The sequence below is a fragment of the Cardiocondyla obscurior genome, linkage group LG03 (genome assembly GCF_019399895.1).
Source record: "Cardiocondyla obscurior isolate alpha-2009 linkage group LG03, Cobs3.1, whole genome shotgun sequence".
Classification (NCBI taxonomy): domain Eukaryota; kingdom Metazoa; phylum Arthropoda; class Insecta; order Hymenoptera; family Formicidae; genus Cardiocondyla; species Cardiocondyla obscurior.
Window position 1 is genome coordinate 5672453 of NC_091866.1, and position 21190 is coordinate 5693642.

Genomic DNA, 21190 nt, shown 5'->3' on the forward strand with positions numbered 1-21190 from the left:
TTTAATATAATAAAATGATAATATATGATTAATTATTTATATGTTATTAACGATACTACGTATTTACGAATTGAAATAATTTCAATCGCTTTTGCCACACCTCGTGCAAAACAATTCGTGATTGACGAGACAACGGGCAGATAAACGAACACAACAGAGGGCCCGACGTGCAATTGGGATCTTAATGACTTCGCCGTCGATGATTACACCCTGTCACTGAATAATATCGTAATGATTTAACCCGCTTACTCGTTAACCATTCGTTTAGCCCGCCACTTAATGACCGTTATCGCGAGAAATGAGAGCGTTTCGCGGGAGTTCGCGCAAAGAGCTTTTGACAGCCCGAGTACCTACTTGTGAACGGACACGCCGCGGTGGTTTCGTCATTCGCGGACCGAGCGATTACTTTAACGAAAGAACGGAGAGATAATTGATTTTGCCAATTCCTAACGACTCGCGAAAATTCGAGCGTTCCACGTGACCGAATTCCGGTCTTGATCCCCGTCGTCAAACATTTCGAAACAGGCCCGCAATATTCCGAGGTGTTTAAAAATAATTTCTGCACATTAGTTACACCCTATCAGTTTATTGAGAAATATTTTGCGTTGATTAAGGAAGCGCTTTCGGCCTCGGTAAATCAAAAGAATCGTATATAGAAACCCTTGAGGTGTTGGGAAAAATCAATTGCGTCGAAAATTTGCCGAGTCCAGAGAAGCGAGCGGAGAGCGCTAGACGTGATACCGCGCTCTATCATCATGCACCTCTGCGATTACAAAGTTGCAATACTCGAGAACGATCTTCTCTTTTCGCAAGCCAGCAATTAATAGGAGTGATTTATCCCTGCGCCGTTAGAGCAGGATACCCGAGATTACGCTCGCGGACGCGTTACTAATTACCGACAATTACCGCAGGTGCAACGGCGCACCCTCTTTTGCATCTCTCTTTCTCAATCGGTACGCGGGGGGAGGGGGGGGAGGCTTTCGGCGAGAAGGAGACGAGGTGCCTTCCTGAAATCACGCGGAACTTCGCGGAAATTCGCCCGATAATTAGCGAGGCCGCGGCTGCGATTTCATATTAATTGCCGTTCGCGCGCGATTATGGCAGACGAACTGAAAGGAGAACGGGCGCCCGATGCCCAAGATTAACGTAGCGGCGAAACTAGTTTCTAGCAGTGCGACTGTTTAAAGATCCTTTCGCATTTCTTCATACGTGCCGCTTGTCTTTCCGCTGCCGCTTATTAACTTCGCTTGGCGTCGATTTTTTACGGACGTCACCTGGCGCGAGATGAAAATAAGAGTGAGGCAAGAAACTCGTCGAAAGAAATTGAGTTGTCATTGCGAATTAGCGATGCGTGATGCATCATCTACCGTATCTCTATTTATTTTAATGGACATTCGACGTCGCGTATTTGCGCTTGAATAATTTGAAGAGTCTTTTAACACGGAAGATAAACACCCGTTAATATTGCAAAGTAATTTGCGAGAATTTGAATGCGAACTCGAACTGCGTGCAAATATTTCTAATTATTCGATGAAGAAAGTAATCAATACTTTTTAAGACCGTAATACAATTCTCTTAGATAATAGTAAATAATATAATAAATAACATACAGTAAAATAATGTTGAAGCTAAAATAATTTTCTAACGTATAAGATTATTAATATTAATTCGCACTTTAGTCGATAAAATTTAAAAGATTAATACAGTATGTTCTAGCAATTATCAGGGTGTCTACGAGCCGCGCATTCAATCATGCCTTATCTGTGCATTCTTTGATAAATCTGACATCAGATCATTTATATTGTACGCGTGAATGTTTACTAGAGCATACCTCCCTAAAAATATATCTAAGTAGACCGACCGTATTTTGAGATAACGCGCCGCAGTTACGACCTCGAAATGTCTGCAATCTATCTCGCATCGGGCAATCTCTAATTTGCCTCGCTACATATCGCCAGTAAAAAAAAAAAAAAAAAAAAAAAAAAGAAACGACAGAGAGGCGCGATCTATCGAGATAAGTAATAAAACAGACGGGGAGAATTGCAGGAGAAACGAAGCGCAAAAAGAATCTCGATGGACAGTCGAGTCCCCCTTGGGTCTTTTTTGCCAAAGGTGCGGCGCGTTCGATTTAAAATAAAGCGACACGCGACACCTTTCCCGAAACTTCATCGATCAATCGGGACGAAGTCTAACGCCGTCTGTCCGCGAGATCCCGATCGAAAGCGAAAGCGAGAGCGAGAGCACTTCTGAAAGTAGATCGGTCCAGGAACGATCGCTCGCCGACGATTGGGTAACTCATCACGTGTCGATTAACGGCTGTAACCCGAAAGATCTCTCGAGTCTTGATTAACGTGAACGCCGCAAAGGCGGATCTCGACGCGGGGTAGGTTCGCCAGCGTGATCGTAACAACGTAAAAACAAACGGAGAAGTCGAATTGTTTTTCCTTGACGTCGGGCAAATTTTTTTTCTTTCTCGCCGAATCGCTCTCGTGAGCGATGACTCGTTCAGATTTTCCGATCGATCGAGATGACGAAGATGCGGGCTGCAAACGAGGCGCGATTCGACGTTGAAGGACGTAAGTGGAGAAGTAAACCAATACCTTGGTCGATTAGCGACGCTCCGGTCGACTTCGTCGTGCTCCTTTTGATCTAGATGCCACGGGGAAGATGTGAAAGGTCTCGCTACGTGGTGTGGCACGATCCGCAAGTTTTGAGTGATACCGGATAAGCCACGGGATCGGGAACTAATTATAAGACATACGTGTGTCTCGTATAAGTCGCGATAGACGTATTTCTAAAAAAAATTATTTTCTTTCTTCGAATTTGGTGGATTCCATGCGCACGCAAGCCGATTACCGCGTATAGCCAGCTATTTCTCGTAACGACGCTATGATAAGATTGCACAACGAACCGCTGATCCGCAAATTCCCCGTCTCCTTTTCTTTCCTCGACGTCGAAGGAATGCTATCGCTGATATCATTAGATCGCGTGCTGCATGTATGCACGCAGTGAACGTCTCGCAGATGCTCGGTTCTACAATCTCACGTTCACTCGCTCTTCCTCGTCTTCCTCTATTTCATCTTCGTGCGGCGATCCCCCGCGTATCAGTTCGAGACGGCAGGTAACAGTTGAGCAAGAAACTGGCCCGCGGCTGTACGCGGGTAGATCCTCGATCGCGGCGGATCGTGAATCACGTTCTCCAACGGAAACTGCACTCGAGCCGTTAGCACGGATTAGATCAAAAATCATTTCCCTCTTACGTTAGCGATTACGCGACACTTGATCCCGTAACCGGCCTCGCCCGCTTTTATCTGCGCGAAGTCGCGGACAGAAACATTTCTCACGTGCGGGGAAATAGTACCAAGTTCGAGATGCCTGGGATTTATCAGTCTCATTACCCCTGACATTATGACTTCCCGCGCGAGATATTTTAACGAGAAGTGGGCACGTAGATCTTTGAATTTACGGAGCATCCATCCGAAGAAGATTAATAATTTTTCTATCTGCCGTTAAAGGCATTATGTACAAAGATTGACTAATTTTTTTTTCAATTATTTAAAATAATATTAAATTCTAAAGTGATATATAAATAATTTTAAACCACTTTTAAAGATATACGCTTAAATCTTAGACGTATTGTGGATTTTAAGCGCGAGGGAAAAACATACGTTAATTTTTCACAGAGCGACGAAATACCCGGTTATTACGTAACAGTCCTCTTTTGACTTTTATTATATTAAAACGATCGCTACTGTGTCGCAATATGTTGGAACACAAAGCGGAGATCGGGTTTTAAAAGCGCTTACACGGATCTGCGCCGGTCGAATCAGATCTCCGAAGGTGAAGCTGCGAGGACAAATTAGGTAGCTCGGAATACTCACGCTGTTGCAATTCGTGACGTTGCGATTTGACTACTAGTTTGACTACTAGAGCAAGGACTCCTTGATGGTTCCTCGATAACGATCGGCGCCAGGGTAACGATACCATTCAATTTGCTTCAATAATTTTTTATTAGACAGAGCGAAACGCACGGGAAGTCTATACCGGCGCTTATTATGTTTCTACTCCTCATGATTTATTTATTTTTTATTTTGCTATTAACAAGAGAATCGTATTACGATGTGCCTAAAAAAGTTTTCTGATCTAAATTAAGTATCGAATACGCTTATCAATCACTTCGCTTTTCACTTTCCGTCGAATAAAAATTGTTAAGAGGATAATCGGAAGCTATTTTTCAATAATTTGTAATTATAGGTATATTTATTAATAATAATAATAATAATTTAAACGAAATAATAATTAATTTAATTATATACTTTAGTTACATAAAGCTCACTCGTCTTTCTTTCGTCATTAATTTGCACGGAAAAAGTGAACTCGATAAATCTTTTTGCCTCTCTTCAACGGGCGTCTTGAAAAATGTGCCCACCGAATGGGCAGTTAATTTTGTTTCGTCAAGACCGTAATTTGTATTAAATCACTGTCGATTTGTTTGCCGTTCGCGAACGGAAACGGAGCTCTCGCGGGCGCACATTTGCATATTCGCAGATTATTCGTTTATCATCGCTCCAGATGTCCCGGTCGAGTCGTGCGAAGATAAAAGCCGAGATGGAGAGAGAGAAAAAAAAACAAATAAAACGTAAAGAGGGAAAAAAAAAAAAGAGACGAAAACGAGAGCGGCCAAAGTTTCTCCGACCCAGATTTTTCGCTCTGCCATAACCGCGACACACGTTAAATGGTAGCGACGGATAAAAAAAAAATCTCGGACGTGACCGACGCATCTGCCGGCGACGGGCACCTGTGCGACGCTCGATACGTTTTCCCATTAATTAAGCAGATACGAGCAATTTGCCAAATCACGTAACCCGGCCCTCCAATCTCCGAAGCTCAGCTGGCACCGCGGACTTTCGATTTTCTTTCGCGGCCCCTCGTGCACAAAACGAAACGTATACTTAATATAAATCCGTTCTTAATTTGTGCTCTCCCACGGCCCGGATTCTAATTGCTTGGGCTCACCTGCGACCGCGATAATAAGATACAGGCTGTAGTGTCTTGTTACAGAAAGAAAAAAAAAAGAGAGAGAATTTAAGACGTTTTCTCGTTCTCCCTTATTTACTTTAAAAGTATCCCTGGTATTTGCAAAAAGAGATATTCACTATCCCGCGTTTTGTATATTATTGCAATGTGTTCGTTATATTCTACTAAAGGCTTCAAGCTCTCATAATTAGAAATATGTACTTCTTTTATTCCGTGAGATAAAAAACGAAACTGCATACGCTCTGAATTATTGTCTACCCTGTCGACTTATCATAGAATGCGAGATTATCTCAATTACATAAACGCAACAAATGTTCTTGTTACAATAAATAAGAAGTGTGAGGGAAAAGGGGGAAAAGCGGAGAAACAAGGAAGTTAATGATACGTTTCAGAAATATAATTAAGATGATTAAGAGTAGATAATTACATAAGGATTAAAAGAAAACGTTCGCAGTAAAGAACATTGACTGTCGCGACAATTAAACTTGAAATTGACCCTTTTTTCCTTTCTTTCTCTCTCTCTCTCTCTCTCTCTTTTTTGCGTACGTAATTTCGGCTCATGGAATTCAGATCGAAAATGTCGGGTCCAGGGAAGCGGCCCTGAATTCCGCACGGGCGTGTCTCGGCCAAACGACTTAACGTATAAGTATATAATACGCAATGCTGCACGCACATAATACGCAATACCGCGGCGATTAGCATCAGTGCGAAGCGAAAAAGACAGAAAAAATTCATTAGCATGAACACGACTGTCCTTCGCGATCGTATCGGACGGCCTCTCAACGTTTATCCGCATCTCCGCTCGTTTTTCGTTTACGGGGGCCACTTTCAATTTCTGAGATCCCGCGGACTTTCTCGCGAGACGACCTACGATTACGCAAACGAAAAACGGCGAAAATTTTGCGCCGAGATTTATACAGACCGGCGTGTCACTTGGAACCGAGGGATTAACGATCTGCACGGCTAATCGGATTAACGCGGACGACTTAATGGATTAATTTCCGTGCATGATCAAAGCGACTCTTGCTTCGTCCAGTCGATTTGCATTTACGCAGATATTATATTTTTTTTTTTGTTACCCGATTACATTGATATTTATTATTTATATTTTATTATATTATTTAATTTTGATTTTGCCGCTGGCAAAATATCTAAATATAATCTCGTGCGCGATAAAATCAATGGCAGGCACTAGATAAAGATTAATAATCAATCGATCGTCGCGCGTTCGCTTTGATTTAACCCCGGCATTACGAAAGAAGCGTTGGATTTACATCATCGTGTTGCGCTCGCAAATCAAGAAATAACGCGTGTCGAATAAAAAGTTATCATTACCCAGCCCTCCGATAAAAGGACGTTAAAAAAAACTCGCGGGACAGCCGAGTTACGTTTAAGTTACACGCTCGTGCGTGAAGACGTGAAAACCATAGAATTAATAATCGATATTCACGGTCATCGCACGCGATCTGAACCCGACCGTGCTCGTTCTTGGCACTATATAAGACTAATGTACGCATTTCTATAATTAGCGTGATAATATCACCGCGCCGGTCGTAACTTGAACGACGGAAAAAGGATCAAGGAGAGGCAAAACCTGCATGCCAGGTATTTTTCTCAATTCTATCATGTAAGTTACTCTGTTATCGAACGAGTTTGCAAGAGCGATGAGAAGATCGCGATGGAGATTTAGCGTGAAAAATTAATGAATTTCCGTGTGTGCAAATGCACATATGCAATCGGCAATTGCGCGCAAATAAAGTTACACGAAGAGCAAAGTCTTGTTCTTAAGCACTTGCAACAACTTTTTAATTCTAGATTTAATTAGACACTTTTTTTTTTTCTTTTCTTTTCTTTTCTTACAAGCTAATTCGTGCATAACGCATCAACTTTTTAAGATAGGATAATATATAATTAAATCTAGAATTAAAAAGTTGTTGCAAGTGTTAACGCAGGCAAAGCGCTAGCTTCGTACTATCGATAAATAAAAAAAATTAAACAAAAAAAAATCATATAACTTTGGACGTAATTTTTATCAAACTACATGAAATTCGCAACTGTCGCTTCTATAAACTTTTTAAAATATTACATTATAATAGCTAGCAATTTGTCTTGTGGGGCGCAACGTGTTTCAAAGCCGCCTTCGTTACTCGATGTCCGCCACGCATTTGTCAAGCTCGTCCTCCGCTATAACCTTCGCGAGAATCCCAGAAGAAATCGCAGCGAATCGTTAATAACCGTCGCGGGACAGATAGGTTCATAGGCAGCTTCGGAGTCGTGTCTATATGAATCCAACGGACGTGCGTTTGAAGGCATGGACGCCCGCGGTGCCGTGCAAGATACCGGATAATATCGTGTCTTCGGATTACACGACGACGCGAGCGTTCGTCCCGTCCTATGAAAAGTACAACTATTTATTGTAATAATTATAGGAAGCGGCCAAAAGATTGCTCTAAATTTTATATTACTTATTGCAAATATATAATCAGTAGTGACATTCAATGCTAATCGAATTTCCGCGGCAGGATAAGTATTTAAATTAAAAAAAAAAAAAAAAAAAGATTTCGAATTGCTGAAACGGACTCGTAATTAAAAATCGTACTTAATGTAATATAGATATTAACGCAACGTGGTAATTTAGAGTAATATACATATATCGTGCAAGGCATATCATTATGCACGCAAGATACGGATTATAGGTAATAAATATTTAATTATAGAATGTACTGATACAATAACAAGTAATGAGGTGAAGAAGAAAAATTTACTTGCGCTTTAGTGATATAATAATATAAAATAATATAATAAAATTAACAAATTATGTAAAATAGATGAGAAATGGCATTTAATTATATAATTACATATTTAATTAAATATATATAAATAAAAATACGCAGGGAGAAGGAATCTCGCATAGAAAGACTACTCTCGAACGAGTATCAACGAATTTGGTGGCGGGAAAAGCTGGCTTGGGACAAGACGATTATTGCTAAGAAAGTCGAGAGCAAAAAAATATTACTTCGCAAAGTAAGCGATTATTAGAAAATAGCGGGTGGTGCAATTATTGAAGTTTGTGTTTTGTAGTTGATTAAGAAAAAGGTACCGACGTGCGTAACCGTAAAATATTTAACGAGAGCGGAGCGTTTGAAAAATAAAGGGAAAGAAAAGCTTGAAAAGCAGTCTAGCAAGAATCTTAAAAACGAAGCGGCGTTTTTTGCGAGGCGTAAACTTGAAAAACGCGAGGAAATGAAATTAGATAAGCACGAAGAGAAGAAATTGGAAAGCCCGGGGAAGGCGAAAGCCAACGATAGTAACGAAGTGAAATCAGAGAAGCGGGAGGAAACGAAATCAAAGAATCGCGAGGAAACTACGAGCACCGAAAGATCCGAAAAGAATCAATCGGAACGCGAGAATGCGAAGTCGGAACGAATCGAGAAAGCGATATCAGAGGCAGGCGAAGAACCGAAATCGAAGGAATACGCGGAGACGAAATCGGAAAAATGCAAAGAGACGGAATTAAAAAACAATAAATAATTGTGTTTTACTATTTTTCATCTCTAACAGAATAGCTTTCTTAAATAAAAATATCTTCAAGTAAAAAGTTGAAGATACATTTATTAATTATTAAAGTACAAATTTAAAAAATAAAAATTTAGCTGTTTTCAATTGTTTATTACAATTTTTTATTCTTATTCGATAAATTCTGTGGTGCTGTACATAAATCTCATTATTCATATATTGCATTATATATTTTTCATTATTTTTTAAGTTTATCGAGGTTATTAATTTCTTAAATTGCAACGATACTCGTGCTACCATCTAAAGTTACATTCCGAAACTGCTGTTAGGGAGAAGGAAAAATAAGCGAAACAGCTGACAAGTAAAACGTCTCCGCCAGAGTTACATCTACACGAAAGCTAGTTCCGACGGTTCCGAATATAATAAAAATAAAATAAAACAAAATATGGCAAGATAAAAAGAGAATTAATTAAATAATAACACGCCGGAGGGTGTAACGCAACTCGACTCTGATTAACTCTGACGTTCGATTTTAACCTTTAATGAAAATTCAGTCACTTCTGACGTACTTGCTTTCTGATCTCTCACGAAGTAGGATCACTTTGTGATCTGTTGTGATCTTTCAAAATTGGTTTATAGATATATGTATTCTCCAATTTAAAAATGAGTGAAATAATAAGTTGGGAAGATATTGAAAATGATCGTAAGTTGAAAATTTTATATCTGTCAAATAAACAAATTTGTATTATATATATATTTATACAGTAACAAAATGTGTTTCAATTTTAGAATTCTTTAAACAGCTGCTGGATGCTGACTTGAAAAAAACTGATGTTGTTGAGCCACTGTTATCAGTGGCTCAACAATTGAATAAACTAGGACAAGGTAAAAATTTTTATTACCGTATTTTAATCCATTTTAAATATAAAACAGTAACTGCTTGTAGCTATTGAGGTACTGAATGCTGAGCTGCAAAAACAAGTACTAGCAAATCATGAAGATTTACTATCTCAAGCAACATGGGTAGAAAAACTGGAAGGAGTGCTTTTTATAATGCAGTCTCATATACAAGTAAATTAAAAAAAAATCAATATTAATTTAAATATAAAAAGCCACAATAATAATTTTTTTTAATGTAATAATGTTTATTTTAGAGTCTTTTGTCAGCAGTAGAGCGATTACGCGGCAAAATTATCGATCCATTTAATAGAATTGAAATGCAAACAATTGTATTGTCACGGCTTCACGAAACCTCTGACCTTCTTAGAAGAGTCTCTAGAATGCAACATTTATCAAAACGTTTAAATTCTCAAATGAGTAGCATTACTCAAGGTCCAGATATCATTAAAGCTGCCAATAGTTTACATGAGCTTGGTATACATATAATTTTCTATTTCTTTTTTATCATATAATCTTGTATATTTATGTTATGTGTGAATTTTATATATACAGAACAGTTAATGGCAGATACAGATCTAAACGGCTTAGATGTAATCGCAGATGACCAGCAGGCTATAAAGACTCAAAGAGCTACTGTACAAAGAATAGCTACCCATACATTAACTCAAGGCTTACAAACAATGGATAGAACAAAGGTGTTGTATAATAATTTTTTTTAAGTTAATAATATTTTATATAATAATTTTTAAGTTCATATTTTTTAAGTTAATTTTTTAAGTTAATAATATTTAATTTAAATCTATAATAAAAATAATATTACCAATTTTATTTTATTAATATATACATATATACAGGTGAGCACCGCTGTACAAGTCTTTCAAAACTTGGGAATAATAAACAACGCCGTGAACACAATTATAGAATCTACCTTAGCTGAAATAGATAAAATTTCTATGGAATCATTAGACGTATCTTTAGTAACGAATCAGGACTTTGGAAAACGTGGAGCACCTGGCAGAGCTACAATTCCATCTCCTGGAACGTCTGGGAATGTACGCACGAAAATTTGGGACAATCTTGAACATCTTTTCCAAGATACTTTGTATGCGCATTGTCTGCAAGTAAGTAGGTAGTAGCTTAGCACTACGATGTTTGAATGCGTAAGAAAAAAAAAGTGGTTGACCTCTCGGTTATTTTATATTTAGATTGAATTGCTGCAAAGAGTATTGTTAGAGCACCATATGCAAGAGTTTCACGATTTATCAGAGAAATTTTGGGATAAAGTAAACGTTCTTCTTGCAAAAGTTTTGATTGAACGCGCTCAAGGTAAATTATAAATATATATATATCAGATATATACATCGAATTTTGTATATACAAATATTTCAATGAAGAATCTTGCAGGATCATCATTTGTGAAACAAGCTCTGGAAGGAGAATATCCAAAATTTTTAAGAATATTTTTGGACTTAAGCAAACGCTTAAAAGAGAGATCTCACAGTATCGGGATTTACGGTATTGAGTAAGTACATCTTGTATAAAATTAACGTACTCACGAAGTTTCATATTAATATTAATGTATACGTTTTTAGCCGTAATGTTTTATTGCCATTTGAAAATGCATATTTATCACGTTCGGTATCTCGACTTCTGGATCCAGTTCACAATATGTTTTCTGGAGAAGGTTTGCCGACGCATGACGAAATCGACAGTCTCATACGTATGATTACAAAGTAAGTTTTGCATGTTTTTTTGTACAGGTGTTTTATTTAATGCAGAAAATTTATAGCGAAAATATATTTCGCGTCTAGTGAATTGAGCGTATCTTTGGTGGATGATGGACTCGCAACTGTTGTGTCACGTAATGTTGGGAAAGCAATAAGATTGTTCTGTTTAAAATGTGAACAAAGTGTGGTGACTGGTGGTGAGGCAAGCCAAGTAATCGATTCCCCAACTGCTGGCCAGCAAACGAATGTTACCCTCGCGAATCTTCTTCATTATCTTTCTAGCCAAACAAATCGCGTGATAGCTAATTTAGCGGGAGGTTTACCCTCTGAAGGAAGCGTTGTTATTACTACAGCGCTTAAAGAAACGGACGAATTAACGAAGAACTTGCTCGCACCATTGTTAATTTCTATCAGCGATGCAATAGAAAGTATAATTTTAACAATGCATGACGACCCCGAATTTAGAGAGTAAGTTGTGTTCTTTTTAATTTTTATCTGTTAATCTTATCGGATTATAATAAATTAACATTTTGTTTATAGCTCAAGTAGCCCTTTGGGAAAGGAAGTCGGCTGTTCTCTTTACATGCGTGAATTACAAGGCTTTATTTTGCGATCCGTGAATACATTTTTATTACCGTACAAAAATCAAATGGTTGTTGCTGAAAGGTAAATTACTTTCGTTTCTTTTTTGTTGTTTGTTATTTATTTATTATAAATTAATAAATTATAAATATCATTAAAGTTGTAAAGCTGTCGCGTCAAGATGTATAGAACTATTTGTGCGTCATGCTTGCTTGCTGAGACCTCTGACTGATTTTGGAAAAGCAAAACTTTTGATAGATTTCGCTCAGGTATATTATTTTACTGTAGACTTAATGTTTCGATTACAAGCATATAAAACTGAAAAAAAAAATTTAGGTGGAAGTAGCTGTGACACCGTTATGCCGCGGTGGGCAAATGGGTTTGCTAGAGCAACAACAATATAGAACTCTGCGAGCACTAAAAACTTTACTTCTTCTCAGTCCCGAAGAAATAGTGGACAAAATATTAGAAGGACAAGGAGAGAGTAGCATATCACCGTCTCTTATTCTGTTGCATTTATTTTCTGGCGCACCGCCTGAATTAGCGTCACCGCATCAAGTAAATTGCTTAAATATTATTTTAGTCTTATCTTAACTGCTATTCAAATAATAATTGGTACATGGTACTTTAATTTAAAAAAAAATTAATTAATTTTATATTTATTGTACAGAGTGCAGGTTGGTCTGTAGGTCGATTATCTCAGTGGATGGATAATCATCCGAACGAAAGAGATAGATTAGCATTATGCAGTGGACCATTAGAACGCTATCAATTGACAGTCCGTCAACAAAATATTCCATCGTTTCATCCTCTCTTTCCACAGATGATGAAATTAGCTAACTTGAGGGAACATTCAAGTCAATAATATTGTGTATTAAATAACATTTTAGTAAAAAGTTGATTTCTTAATACAAACAAATTTTTACAAATATATACGAGTGGCACTGAATTTTATATAAATGTAATTATGTATATGTATGTTGTATACTTATTAATTTTATGCAGCAATATTTAAATTTACTTGAAAAAAAATTATAGTTATTCGATTAAAAATGAAATACTGAAAGTAATCGAATGTTATATATATATTACTTAATTTTTAAATGTGTATTTTTTGCTTGGCTAGTATTGCAGACAGTCCTCCCATGAAAAATGCAGTACTTATTATTGTAATAGTCCAACTAAAGTTCTTCTTAGAATTAATCCAAGTTGCTGGTACACCGATATTATTTTCCTTATCAATCTAAAATATAAAAGCACAATTTACTTAGTGATAAAGATGTATTATTTAATTTTCATATTGGTTTTATAATACGATACCTGTTTAGCTAACATTTTAATTTGTATCATTTCACTTTTTAATAGTTTTAAAGTATTTTGCGTTTTTCTCAGTTCTTCCTCGTATTCAATTCTTTTTATAGGTGACAAAACTATATTTTCGCTTGCAGCTTTCAATAAATTATTTTTAATATACTGAAAACTAGATGCTATTACACTAATCTGCTTTTTGGCATTCGTTAATGATATTACGCCATCATAAATTCTGTAATCATCCACAAAATTATTAATATTATTTTATATATATCTATCAAAAAGATATATTAAAATATAAAACGTACGTATATGAATCTTTTTTTTTTTTAATATTGCCAAAACTATCTAATCGCCACTTTCTGTTGTGAAATTTTTCAAGACCTTTTAGAAATTGATGTCTATGAACACTGATATCGATTCCTAAACGAAAAAGATCATCTTCTGTCAATTGTAAAAACGTTTTAATATCCATTCCTTGAAATAAAATACTGTATTTTTCCAAGCCCATTCCATACAGTATCACCGATATATCATAATCTAAAACTTCTTTTTCTACAGGATACCAATTTGGAAATAAATCTCTCCAAGTTGTTGTTTCAATTTTTAAACAAGTCATCTCTTTTTCATCTTCATCGCCTAATAAAGCAGATATCTAAAAGTCGAAAAAATATTTTTGATCCAAAATAAAAAATTTAACGATAAAATACAAAATAAAATAATTACTTCTGTAAATCCTTTTGTATTTGCAATATCTTTTGCAGATAAATTGTATACATCTGTCAAAGAAGTATTTGCGTTATGAATCAAAAGAATTTTGACATTATCAGGTTTATTAGCTGCAGCAGCATACCTCAATGCCTACAATAAAACTAAAAAATTATACAATAAAAATTTTAATGTTTAATAACATTAAACACTTACAGTTCTTCCATCACTGTCACAAGCATCAATATTTTGTACATATTTTATAAGTTCCTTGACAAAGTCTGCATCTTGGTGCATACATGCATACATTAAAGCTGTTTCCCTATAAAAATAATAACCTTAATATTAGATAGTGATTTTTTTTAAATTAATTTTACCTTCGTTTACTTGTAGCATTTGCATCAGCTTTTGCTTCTATTAGATAATTAAGGCATTCCAGAGATTTTTTTGTTGTTCCTTTTAGTGAATTACATAGGGCCATGAGAGGTGTAAATCCATCTACACAATTTAACAATTATAAAAATCTTGCACAATACTCCAAATAATAAAATGAATAAAATAGCATTGATTTTCACCTCTATGTTTATTTGGGTTTGCACCATGTACCAAAAGATATTCTACCAATTCTGGTTCTACAAATGAAGCTGCATACAGTAACAAAGTCCATCCAGTATATAGGTACTTGTCAACATCATTTTCTATATTATATTTTACATAAAAATATTTAGAATAACAATCTCTGTTTAATAGCATGCTTTACATAAAAAAATAGAGCAAAAGAAAGAGGATGTTATTTTTATTCTGCAATCAATAAATAAATCAAGTAACATAAAATTATACTAATTATGCACAAAGGAGAAGAAAGAATGTTGAATTAAGAAATAATATAAATACAGCAATACGGTGATGTTTACGTTCGAGGTGTTCTCGTATCGGTTCTAACTGTCCCAGGGTGCAGGCTTTCACCAAATTATCTTCGTAGTTACGTTCTTTATTAGACGCTTCGAAATCGACGACTGTCGTTTCCTTCTTTGTCGAGTCCGTTCTAGGAGTATAATTACTTTTTTTGGCAGGGGGTTTTGTCTAAAGTTAAAGAAATGGAATAAAGAAAACGACGCTATTGTAGTAAACAAAAATTGAAGCGTGCCTCTATATCGTAATTGTACCTCCTCGACAGGGTAGAAAACATCGTCGTAACACTCGTCATCGTCGTCGTCATCGTCAGACATGCCAGCAGGCATCAGACACTTGTACTTAGACATCCTTGAAACGGTTGAGATGTTAAAAAGATTCTCAGCGTCGATTCAATGAAAAAACACCGGGTCTGTATATCGTTTAGCAGCGCTTCGTATAATTAAGTCGAACCGTTACGTTGCTCTGTACACGCGTGCACGTTGCGCACGCTCGGCAGATAGCCCAACTCGGAATCGCGGCTTCCATGCGTATAGATATAGAGGCTCGGAATGACGTCAAATGACGCTCGGAATCTTGAATTTTCTACGTATGTGTGCTGTACACGCACCCATAAATCGCGTAAACCTGTTGACGATATGCACACCTCCTTTATCTCCACCAAGCCACTCTAAACTCCGCCTGATTCCGTAACGATGATGTCAAGATTACTGCTTTTTTTTCTTTACGAGAAATAAAAAACAAAAGAATTAAAATTCTAACAATGTAACAGTAATACGTATTGTATACTTTTTTGCATTACTTTAATATAAAAAAAATCTATTGAAAAAAATACAATAATCTTCTATAAAATAATAATAAAAATTATTTTAACCTAGACGAAATTAGTAGAACAAGACTCAATAAAAAAAAAAAAAAAAAAAAAGATATACAAAATAAAAATGTTTAATTCAAAATTTTTTATTTACATATCATGTAAATAGCACAAGGCATGTATTTAATATTCAGGTTTTTTTAAAGTTATCGGCAGATATAATATAATATAATGGACGTCAGTAAATTTTAAATGCATATTCATACTGAATGAAATACTTTTATACGTAAATCACTATATGTTTTTCGTTATTCACTATTATAGCGACGATATAAAAATTATAGATTTAAACTGATTACTGAATATATTATGTGATAGCGTTAAATCAATAATTTGGCATTACTGTGAAATATGTAGCATATCTATACGTATATTAATAGAAAATTCAAAACTTAAACTATGCGATTATAATTGTAATCATGATTTCCAAAAATTTGGGTTTTGTTGCAACCGCCTTTCAAAAGTTTCGTACCAGCCTTGTAATGTAGATAGAGGCACAAAGTTCTCAGTAGGATTCGGCGTCATTTGTGCTTGCGTTACCGTGAAACTAGTTACATAATTCACAAAGCTTGTTAGCATCTTTTGTACAAATTCCATAAAAGAGTTGGTTGTGCTTGCAGTAACTGCTGTTACTTGCTGCTCGATTATTGCCAGTGGTTCAACTGACACCCCGATTTGCGCAAAGTGTGATATTTTGCCAATTCCAAAAATTCCTAAATTGCTATTTTCAAACTCATGATTTTTCTTTAGATTCAATATTTTAAAGATAGCCGATGGTTTAGAATTGGAAATATATCCAAGAAATTGCCAGTTTGGTGGTGCATTTGGATCCGGCCAACTAAAGTATACTGTAAATAATAATCAATAGGGATAATTTAATATTTATTATACTTTTCATATTTTAAATACAAAAGATCTTCATTATTTTTTTTAATCTTACCTGCACCTCCTGTGCCATCTGGGAAAGAAATAGTACCGGTAAGAAACACTACTATATGGTTTATATTATCAGCATCAGGTATAGTAATTAGAAATTGATTTTCACCAACTTGTTGAAAGTCAGTTTGAACCTAAAAGGCAAAATTTACAATTATATAATATTACATATATATATAAAAAAAAATTATAAAATTATACATATTATAATTATAGGTTAACTAACCTAAAACAGCTTTAATAGTTGTTATCGTATAGTTAAATATATTATAAACAGTTTACTTTTACATCTTTCTTTTATATATGTTAAAATTAATTTTAATTCAATTAAAACAGAAATAATGCCATCGATTAACAAATACAAGAGTCTAATAAAGCTCAATACTTACGAATCGTCCAGCTACGATTATACCAAGCATTTTTTTCAGACGTAGACGTTATCTAGATTATTATATTTAGTTTATCACAAAGAATACCAAGATAATGCATTAAAAATTAAATTGCGGTAACTATGTATTTTATATTACAGTAGGACTAATCGTTTTCACTGTATATACGTAATTACAGACAGAATTCTTTGCAACACTTATTTTTGAAATGAGTTTTGCAAAATCTAAGTGTGTCTATTGAGTTTAATTGAAATTCTAAATGAAATGTGACATGTATCGAAAATGTTGAGCAATCGTGTGAGTATATATGTACTACTACATGTGCAAGGCAGCGTATATCCACCCATATTACCCGACGAAAGACAGTATTCTATTTCTCAGGGTGATAAACTTGACCAGGTCATGTATTCGTCGGTCCATTTTGTCGGACATGTTGATTGGCTGCTAGGTTGGAAGCCCTTCCGAGGAGTTTTCACCGGATGCGCGCGGATCTTTTATTTTTTATTATCCGCGGTCATTTCGCTGTGTGTACTGTGTACACTGTACAGTCTCGGCTGCTAGTTTCAAAAGTTTTGCCCTTTCCAGACCGAGTGGGTGGATTTTTCTCACCTTCTCACCACCCTCACCACCCTTTTCTAACCTTCGCCCGTAGGACGCGGTTTATCACCGAGTTTGTCGACCGCGTCAGCATTGACCGTCGTCATGTTTGATCAGCTGCGACGCGCCTCCGGAGCGCAGTCGATTTTGCTCCTGTCGTTAATGGTGACTGCGGCCGCGTGATAACACGACCGATTTGTTTCGCTCGGTCGCCCCCCTTTTTGCTGCACTTTTCTGTGCGGAAACGTCACCTCGAGATGAAGTAAATAACAGCCGGTTTATTTCGAAAGCAAAAAAAAAGCATTAGTAAAGTGTAAACAGCGGTAAAAACGGATCCAACAGATTTATAGACGCCTCTGCGTTTTGACGGGAGGAAACGGAAAGAAGATAAAATTGCGAGATCTGGGAGAACAGTTGTGGGCAAAGGGGGGAAGTAATGTAGGAGGTGCAATTAGAAGGTTGGCGGTGAGCCGTCATTCTCGGCAGGGTACAGTCATCTTTCTTGGCTCGTCGCTCGCGGCGCACGCGAGTGTACGCGAGCGCGCAAATGTCAGACAGCTCGTGACGGTGGCTGGCGAGAAGTGGGAATGTGACCGGGCGCAGCCTCTCGGCGAAGTTTGAATATCTTACGGCGACCGGGACACGTCTCCGGCAGCGCGCATTGCTCCACAATGGAGAACCGCCAGGTACGAAGAGACGAGCCGTGTTTGCTTAGTCAACTCTTGCTATGATTCATTCTGTTATTGAGAGCGTGCGAGAACCTTTGTTTCTTCGCGCTCGAGTCTCTCGCGTTTTAATTTCTTAATCTCTTTTATTTGCTTGCAGGTGAGAGCTCTGTACGACTTTACAGGCGAATCGGGAACGGCGGAGTTGTCCATCACTGCCGGCGAACTTTTGACTGTCATACGGGACAACGTAGGAGATGGCTGGTGCGAGGGATTCAATCAAACTGGACAGTCGGGACTATTCCCAGCGGCATATGTTCAAATGATTGACCAAGCCGCACCGTCCTCCAGTACGTGCAATTACTTTTATTTAGAAGAATATACAAGTACATTTTAAGTGTTATTTACTTATCTATCATTGTTACATGTTAATATGATGTGATCATTTGATAAAAGATAAGCTACTTGGAAAATTACACAATTTTATTATCTATATAATTTGATGGTATATGTGTACACGTAGATACTATGACATCTTCTCAACAAAGTTCAGGAGATTATTGGGATGATGACTGGGACGATGATTCCGAAGTTGGACAAACTCAAGCTTACGTTCCACCCACGCAGCAACAACAGCCGCAAATCATATCGCTGTCGCAGCAAAATAACACTGGAGACTACAGTGATCAAGTGTCGATGCATACTATACATTCTGTGATACCAGAGAGACCTATACCCAATGTACCAAAGAAAAACAATACATTTTCCACATTGATCAAGTCGGGAGAAGATAGCTTTCTGTTGGGCGTCAAAATGGTGACTGTGCCTGAAAGTGAAAAAGTCTTTATAGAAGAAGGTGAGGGTGGTCGATGTACATGGATGCCTACTGGGGAACTTTACAATTGCGTCGTTACATCGCCGAAGAAGGAATCTAAGCTGAAGGGTCTCAAAAGTTTTATCGTCTATCAATTGACTCCCACGGTAAATAGAAATTACATTTTTATCCATGTCTATTATTTGAACACTTATCTTAAATACTGATATTTATATTGCAGTTTAATAATATACAAGTCTCAAGAAGATATAAGCATTTTGATTGGTTGCACGAACGCTTAGAGGAGAAGTATTGTTTCATCCCAATTCCGCCTTTGCCTGATAAGCAGATATCCGGACGCTACGAAGACGCGTTTATCGAACATCGGCGTACGCAGCTACAGGAATTTGTGGACTATGTCTGTCGACATCCAGTGCTATCGCGCAGTCGTGTCTGGGAGCACTTTATCACCTGCACGGACGAGAAGCGATGGAAAGCGGGAAAACGACAGGCGGAAAAAGATGAATTGCTGGGTGTGAATTACTTCAATGCCATTCAGTGTTCAGATACGCCGATGGACGTTATAAAAATGGAGATCCAAACCGATGCCTTCAGTAGATTTATCAGTGGTCTAGATCCGGCAGTAAAAAACTTTATGGCTATGGCGGTTGATCAAGCGAAGAAACACCAAGTTCTATACAAAAGGGAATTTCAAAAGATTAGCCAGTCCTTCACGTCGCTCAGCCATGCTTTGGAAGCAGACGACAACGGTCGCGGAAGGCTAACGCGCGCATTGAAAGCGACTGGCGATGCTTACAACGATATTGGCAGGCTGTACGAGGAACAACCAAAATTCGATTGGGAGCCGTTATCTGATAAGTTTCACATTTATCGCGGTATTATTAGCAATTTTCCTGACGTCACCAGCATTCATAAGGTATTTCGTAACATCGCAACATGCATTAATTAATGTTATCTAAACAGATTAATTTTTAATGTCTTTTTTTTTTTTTTTACAGAGCGCCATGCAAAAACGAAGGGATTGTGAACGACTGGTCAGCGAGCATAAAATGGAACCACAGCAATTACGCGAGCTCTCCCATCGAACTGATGTGATAGCTCGCGCGCTGATCGCTGAGGAGACCCATTTCCAAACGGAGCGAGAAGTGCATATAAATAAGGCCGTAAAAACACATCTAACAGAACAGATCGCCTTTTATCAAAAAATAGTTGATAAACTACAAGAGGCGTTAAATACTTTCGACGAATGATACTCGCAATTTCCACGATCTGCCTAATTAATAATAATGCGGTCATTCTAAAGCCGAATAGTAGTTAACGAAAAAAAAAAAAAAAAGAAAAAAATATATATATAGCGATGAAATAAGTATATAAAATTCAACGAATCGCGTATATACATTAGATAGATACATTTTTTACTTAAATCGGTGCAGTCGGAATTAAACTAAACAACGGTTGATATCAAAACGGCCGTGTATACAACCGTTCACAGTTTTGTGAAGTGATTAAATTTATGATTCGGTGTATAACTGGAAAATTGAGGTAAATCATACAACGATAATTGATTATGAAAAATTGTAATAATATATTTTGCATCGATATTAATGTTTTGTTTTCAGCACTTTAATGTCTCTGAAATTAATTATTCCTCGATGAGAGAATCTCTCGCATGCAATGCTAATGCGTGAATCAATTTTCGTAATAAATTCTGAATGAAGGGGCGTTAAATCGCCATTATATTATCATGTGTTTTATATGTACAGATTTGAATTATACAGGGTCTACAACTTGACTATAATAATATAAAATTCAATCATCTTAGTGAAATATTATGTATTATTGCAACGTGAATTGTTATGCATGTAATAATATTTGGTAATTAGAAATATTGGCTGTATTTCCGAAAAACTGTTACCTCTGACTTTCTCAAAATTGCAAAGAAATTTACGTATTTTGATGTACTAATAACAAAAATGATAGTTGTTTTTAGCGTAAATTTGATTTTGAGGATAATGGCTTTTCGGAAGTTTATCCAAAGTATTGGTATCTGTGCTGTGCGACATTAAAAGTTAATATCCGAATTTTTGTTAACCGATTTTACGAAGCTAATAGTTGAATAATTGCAGCACACGAGATTGCTCGTGATATTTTGCATTGACGCACGTGTAATTATTTAAATAAAATCCTTATATAAGAAAGCG

General features: G+C 36.7%; 5 protein-coding genes across 7 annotated transcripts; 3 read left to right on the top strand and 2 right to left on the bottom strand.

Annotated features, from left to right (window-relative positions):
• Positions 1-7923: 7923 nt before the first annotated feature.
• LOC139113793 (uncharacterized) lies at positions 7924-8800 on the top strand (the record flags this gene model as incomplete). The annotated part of the gene is made up of 2 exons (XM_070675198.1): positions 7924-8061; positions 8119-8800. Coding segments are annotated over 2 exons (588 nt in total), but the record flags the coding sequence as incomplete, so codon positions are not given.
• A 232-nt stretch (positions 8801-9032) lies between these two features.
• On the top strand, positions 9033-12832 carry Fws (four way stop). Its single transcript, XM_070654416.1, has 14 exons — positions 9033-9256; positions 9343-9438; positions 9500-9624; positions 9708-9927; positions 10006-10148; positions 10308-10574; positions 10659-10779; positions 10858-10975; positions 11046-11186; positions 11265-11648; positions 11721-11846; positions 11923-12031; positions 12099-12320; positions 12433-12832. The coding sequence occupies exons 1-14, from the start codon at positions 9217-9219 to the stop codon at positions 12625-12627; spliced, it is 2307 nt and encodes a 768-aa protein (XP_070510517.1). The 5' UTR covers positions 9033-9216; the 3' UTR covers positions 12628-12832.
• Positions 12615-15084, bottom strand: LOC139101350 (ankyrin repeat, SAM and basic leucine zipper domain-containing protein 1). 3 transcript variants are annotated; one of them, XM_070654419.1, is made up of 9 exons: positions 14948-15084; positions 14696-14864; positions 14357-14413; positions 14159-14279; positions 13998-14103; positions 13800-13934; positions 13382-13728; positions 13083-13305; positions 12615-13005 (listed from the first exon to the last, which is right to left on the bottom strand). In XM_070654419.1, the coding sequence occupies exons 1-9, from the start codon at positions 15041-15043 to the stop codon at positions 12862-12864; spliced, it is 1398 nt and encodes a 465-aa protein (XP_070510520.1). In that variant the 5' UTR covers positions 15044-15084; the 3' UTR covers positions 12615-12861. The 3 variants fall into 3 exon arrangements, with proteins under 3 accessions (XP_070510520.1, XP_070510519.1, XP_070510521.1); XM_070654418.1 differs by having other exon boundaries at positions 14357-14479; XM_070654420.1 differs by having other exon boundaries at positions 14357-14479; positions 14696-14826; positions 14948-15068.
• LOC139101353 (protein OPI10 homolog) lies at positions 14948-17431 on the bottom strand. The gene is made up of 3 exons (XM_070654424.1): positions 16893-17431; positions 16508-16637; positions 14948-16415 (listed from the first exon to the last, which is right to left on the bottom strand). The coding sequence occupies exons 1-3, from the start codon at positions 16920-16922 to the stop codon at positions 15985-15987; spliced, it is 591 nt and encodes a 196-aa protein (XP_070510525.1). The 5' UTR covers positions 16923-17431; the 3' UTR covers positions 14948-15984.
• A 210-nt stretch (positions 17432-17641) lies between these two features.
• Positions 17642-21147, top strand: Sh3px1 (sorting nexin 33-like protein SH3PX1). Its single transcript, XM_070654417.1, has 5 exons — positions 17642-18175; positions 18315-18504; positions 18678-19135; positions 19210-19905; positions 19988-21147. The coding sequence occupies exons 1-5, from the start codon at positions 18161-18163 to the stop codon at positions 20237-20239; spliced, it is 1611 nt and encodes a 536-aa protein (XP_070510518.1). The 5' UTR covers positions 17642-18160; the 3' UTR covers positions 20240-21147.
• The last annotated feature ends 43 nt before the right edge of the window (positions 21148-21190 follow it).

Excerpts from the sequence above, each read along its gene's own strand:
- Fws (XM_070654416.1), top strand. The coding sequence starts at position 9,217 with ATGAGTGAAATAATAAGTTGGGAAGATATTGAAAATGATC. Across the intron at positions 10,976-11,045 it reads ATCGGGATTTACGGTATTGA|CCGTAATGTTTTATTGCCAT; the intron begins GTAAGTACATCT and ends ATACGTTTTTAG. Across the intron at positions 11,847-11,922 it reads CAAATGGTTGTTGCTGAAAG|TTGTAAAGCTGTCGCGTCAA; the intron begins GTAAATTACTTT and ends ATATCATTAAAG.
- LOC139101350 (XM_070654418.1), bottom strand. The coding sequence starts at position 15,043 with ATGTCTAAGTACAAGTGTCTGATGCCTGCTGGCATGTCTGACGATGAC. Across the intron at positions 14,104-14,158 it reads AATGCTACAAGTAAACGAAG|GGAAACAGCTTTAATGTATG; the intron begins GTAAAATTAATT and ends TTATTTTTATAG. Across the intron at positions 13,006-13,082 it reads TTAAAATGTTAGCTAAACAG|ATTGATAAGGAAAATAATAT; the intron begins GTATCGTATTAT and ends TTTATATTTTAG.
- LOC139101353 (XM_070654424.1), bottom strand. The coding sequence starts at position 16,922 with ATGCTTGGTATAATCGTAGCTGGACGATTC. Across the intron at positions 16,638-16,892 it reads TAATCGTAGCTGGACGATTC|GTTCAAACTGACTTTCAACA; the intron begins GTAAGTATTGAG and ends TTTGCCTTTTAG. Across the intron at positions 16,416-16,507 it reads AGATGGCACAGGAGGTGCAG|TATACTTTAGTTGGCCGGAT; the intron begins GTAAGATTAAAA and ends TATTATTTACAG.
- Sh3px1 (XM_070654417.1), top strand. Across the intron at positions 18,505-18,677 it reads CCAAGCCGCACCGTCCTCCA|ATACTATGACATCTTCTCAA; the intron begins GTACGTGCAATT and ends GTGTACACGTAG. Across the intron at positions 19,906-19,987 it reads ACGTCACCAGCATTCATAAG|AGCGCCATGCAAAAACGAAG; the intron begins GTATTTCGTAAC and ends TTTTTTTTACAG.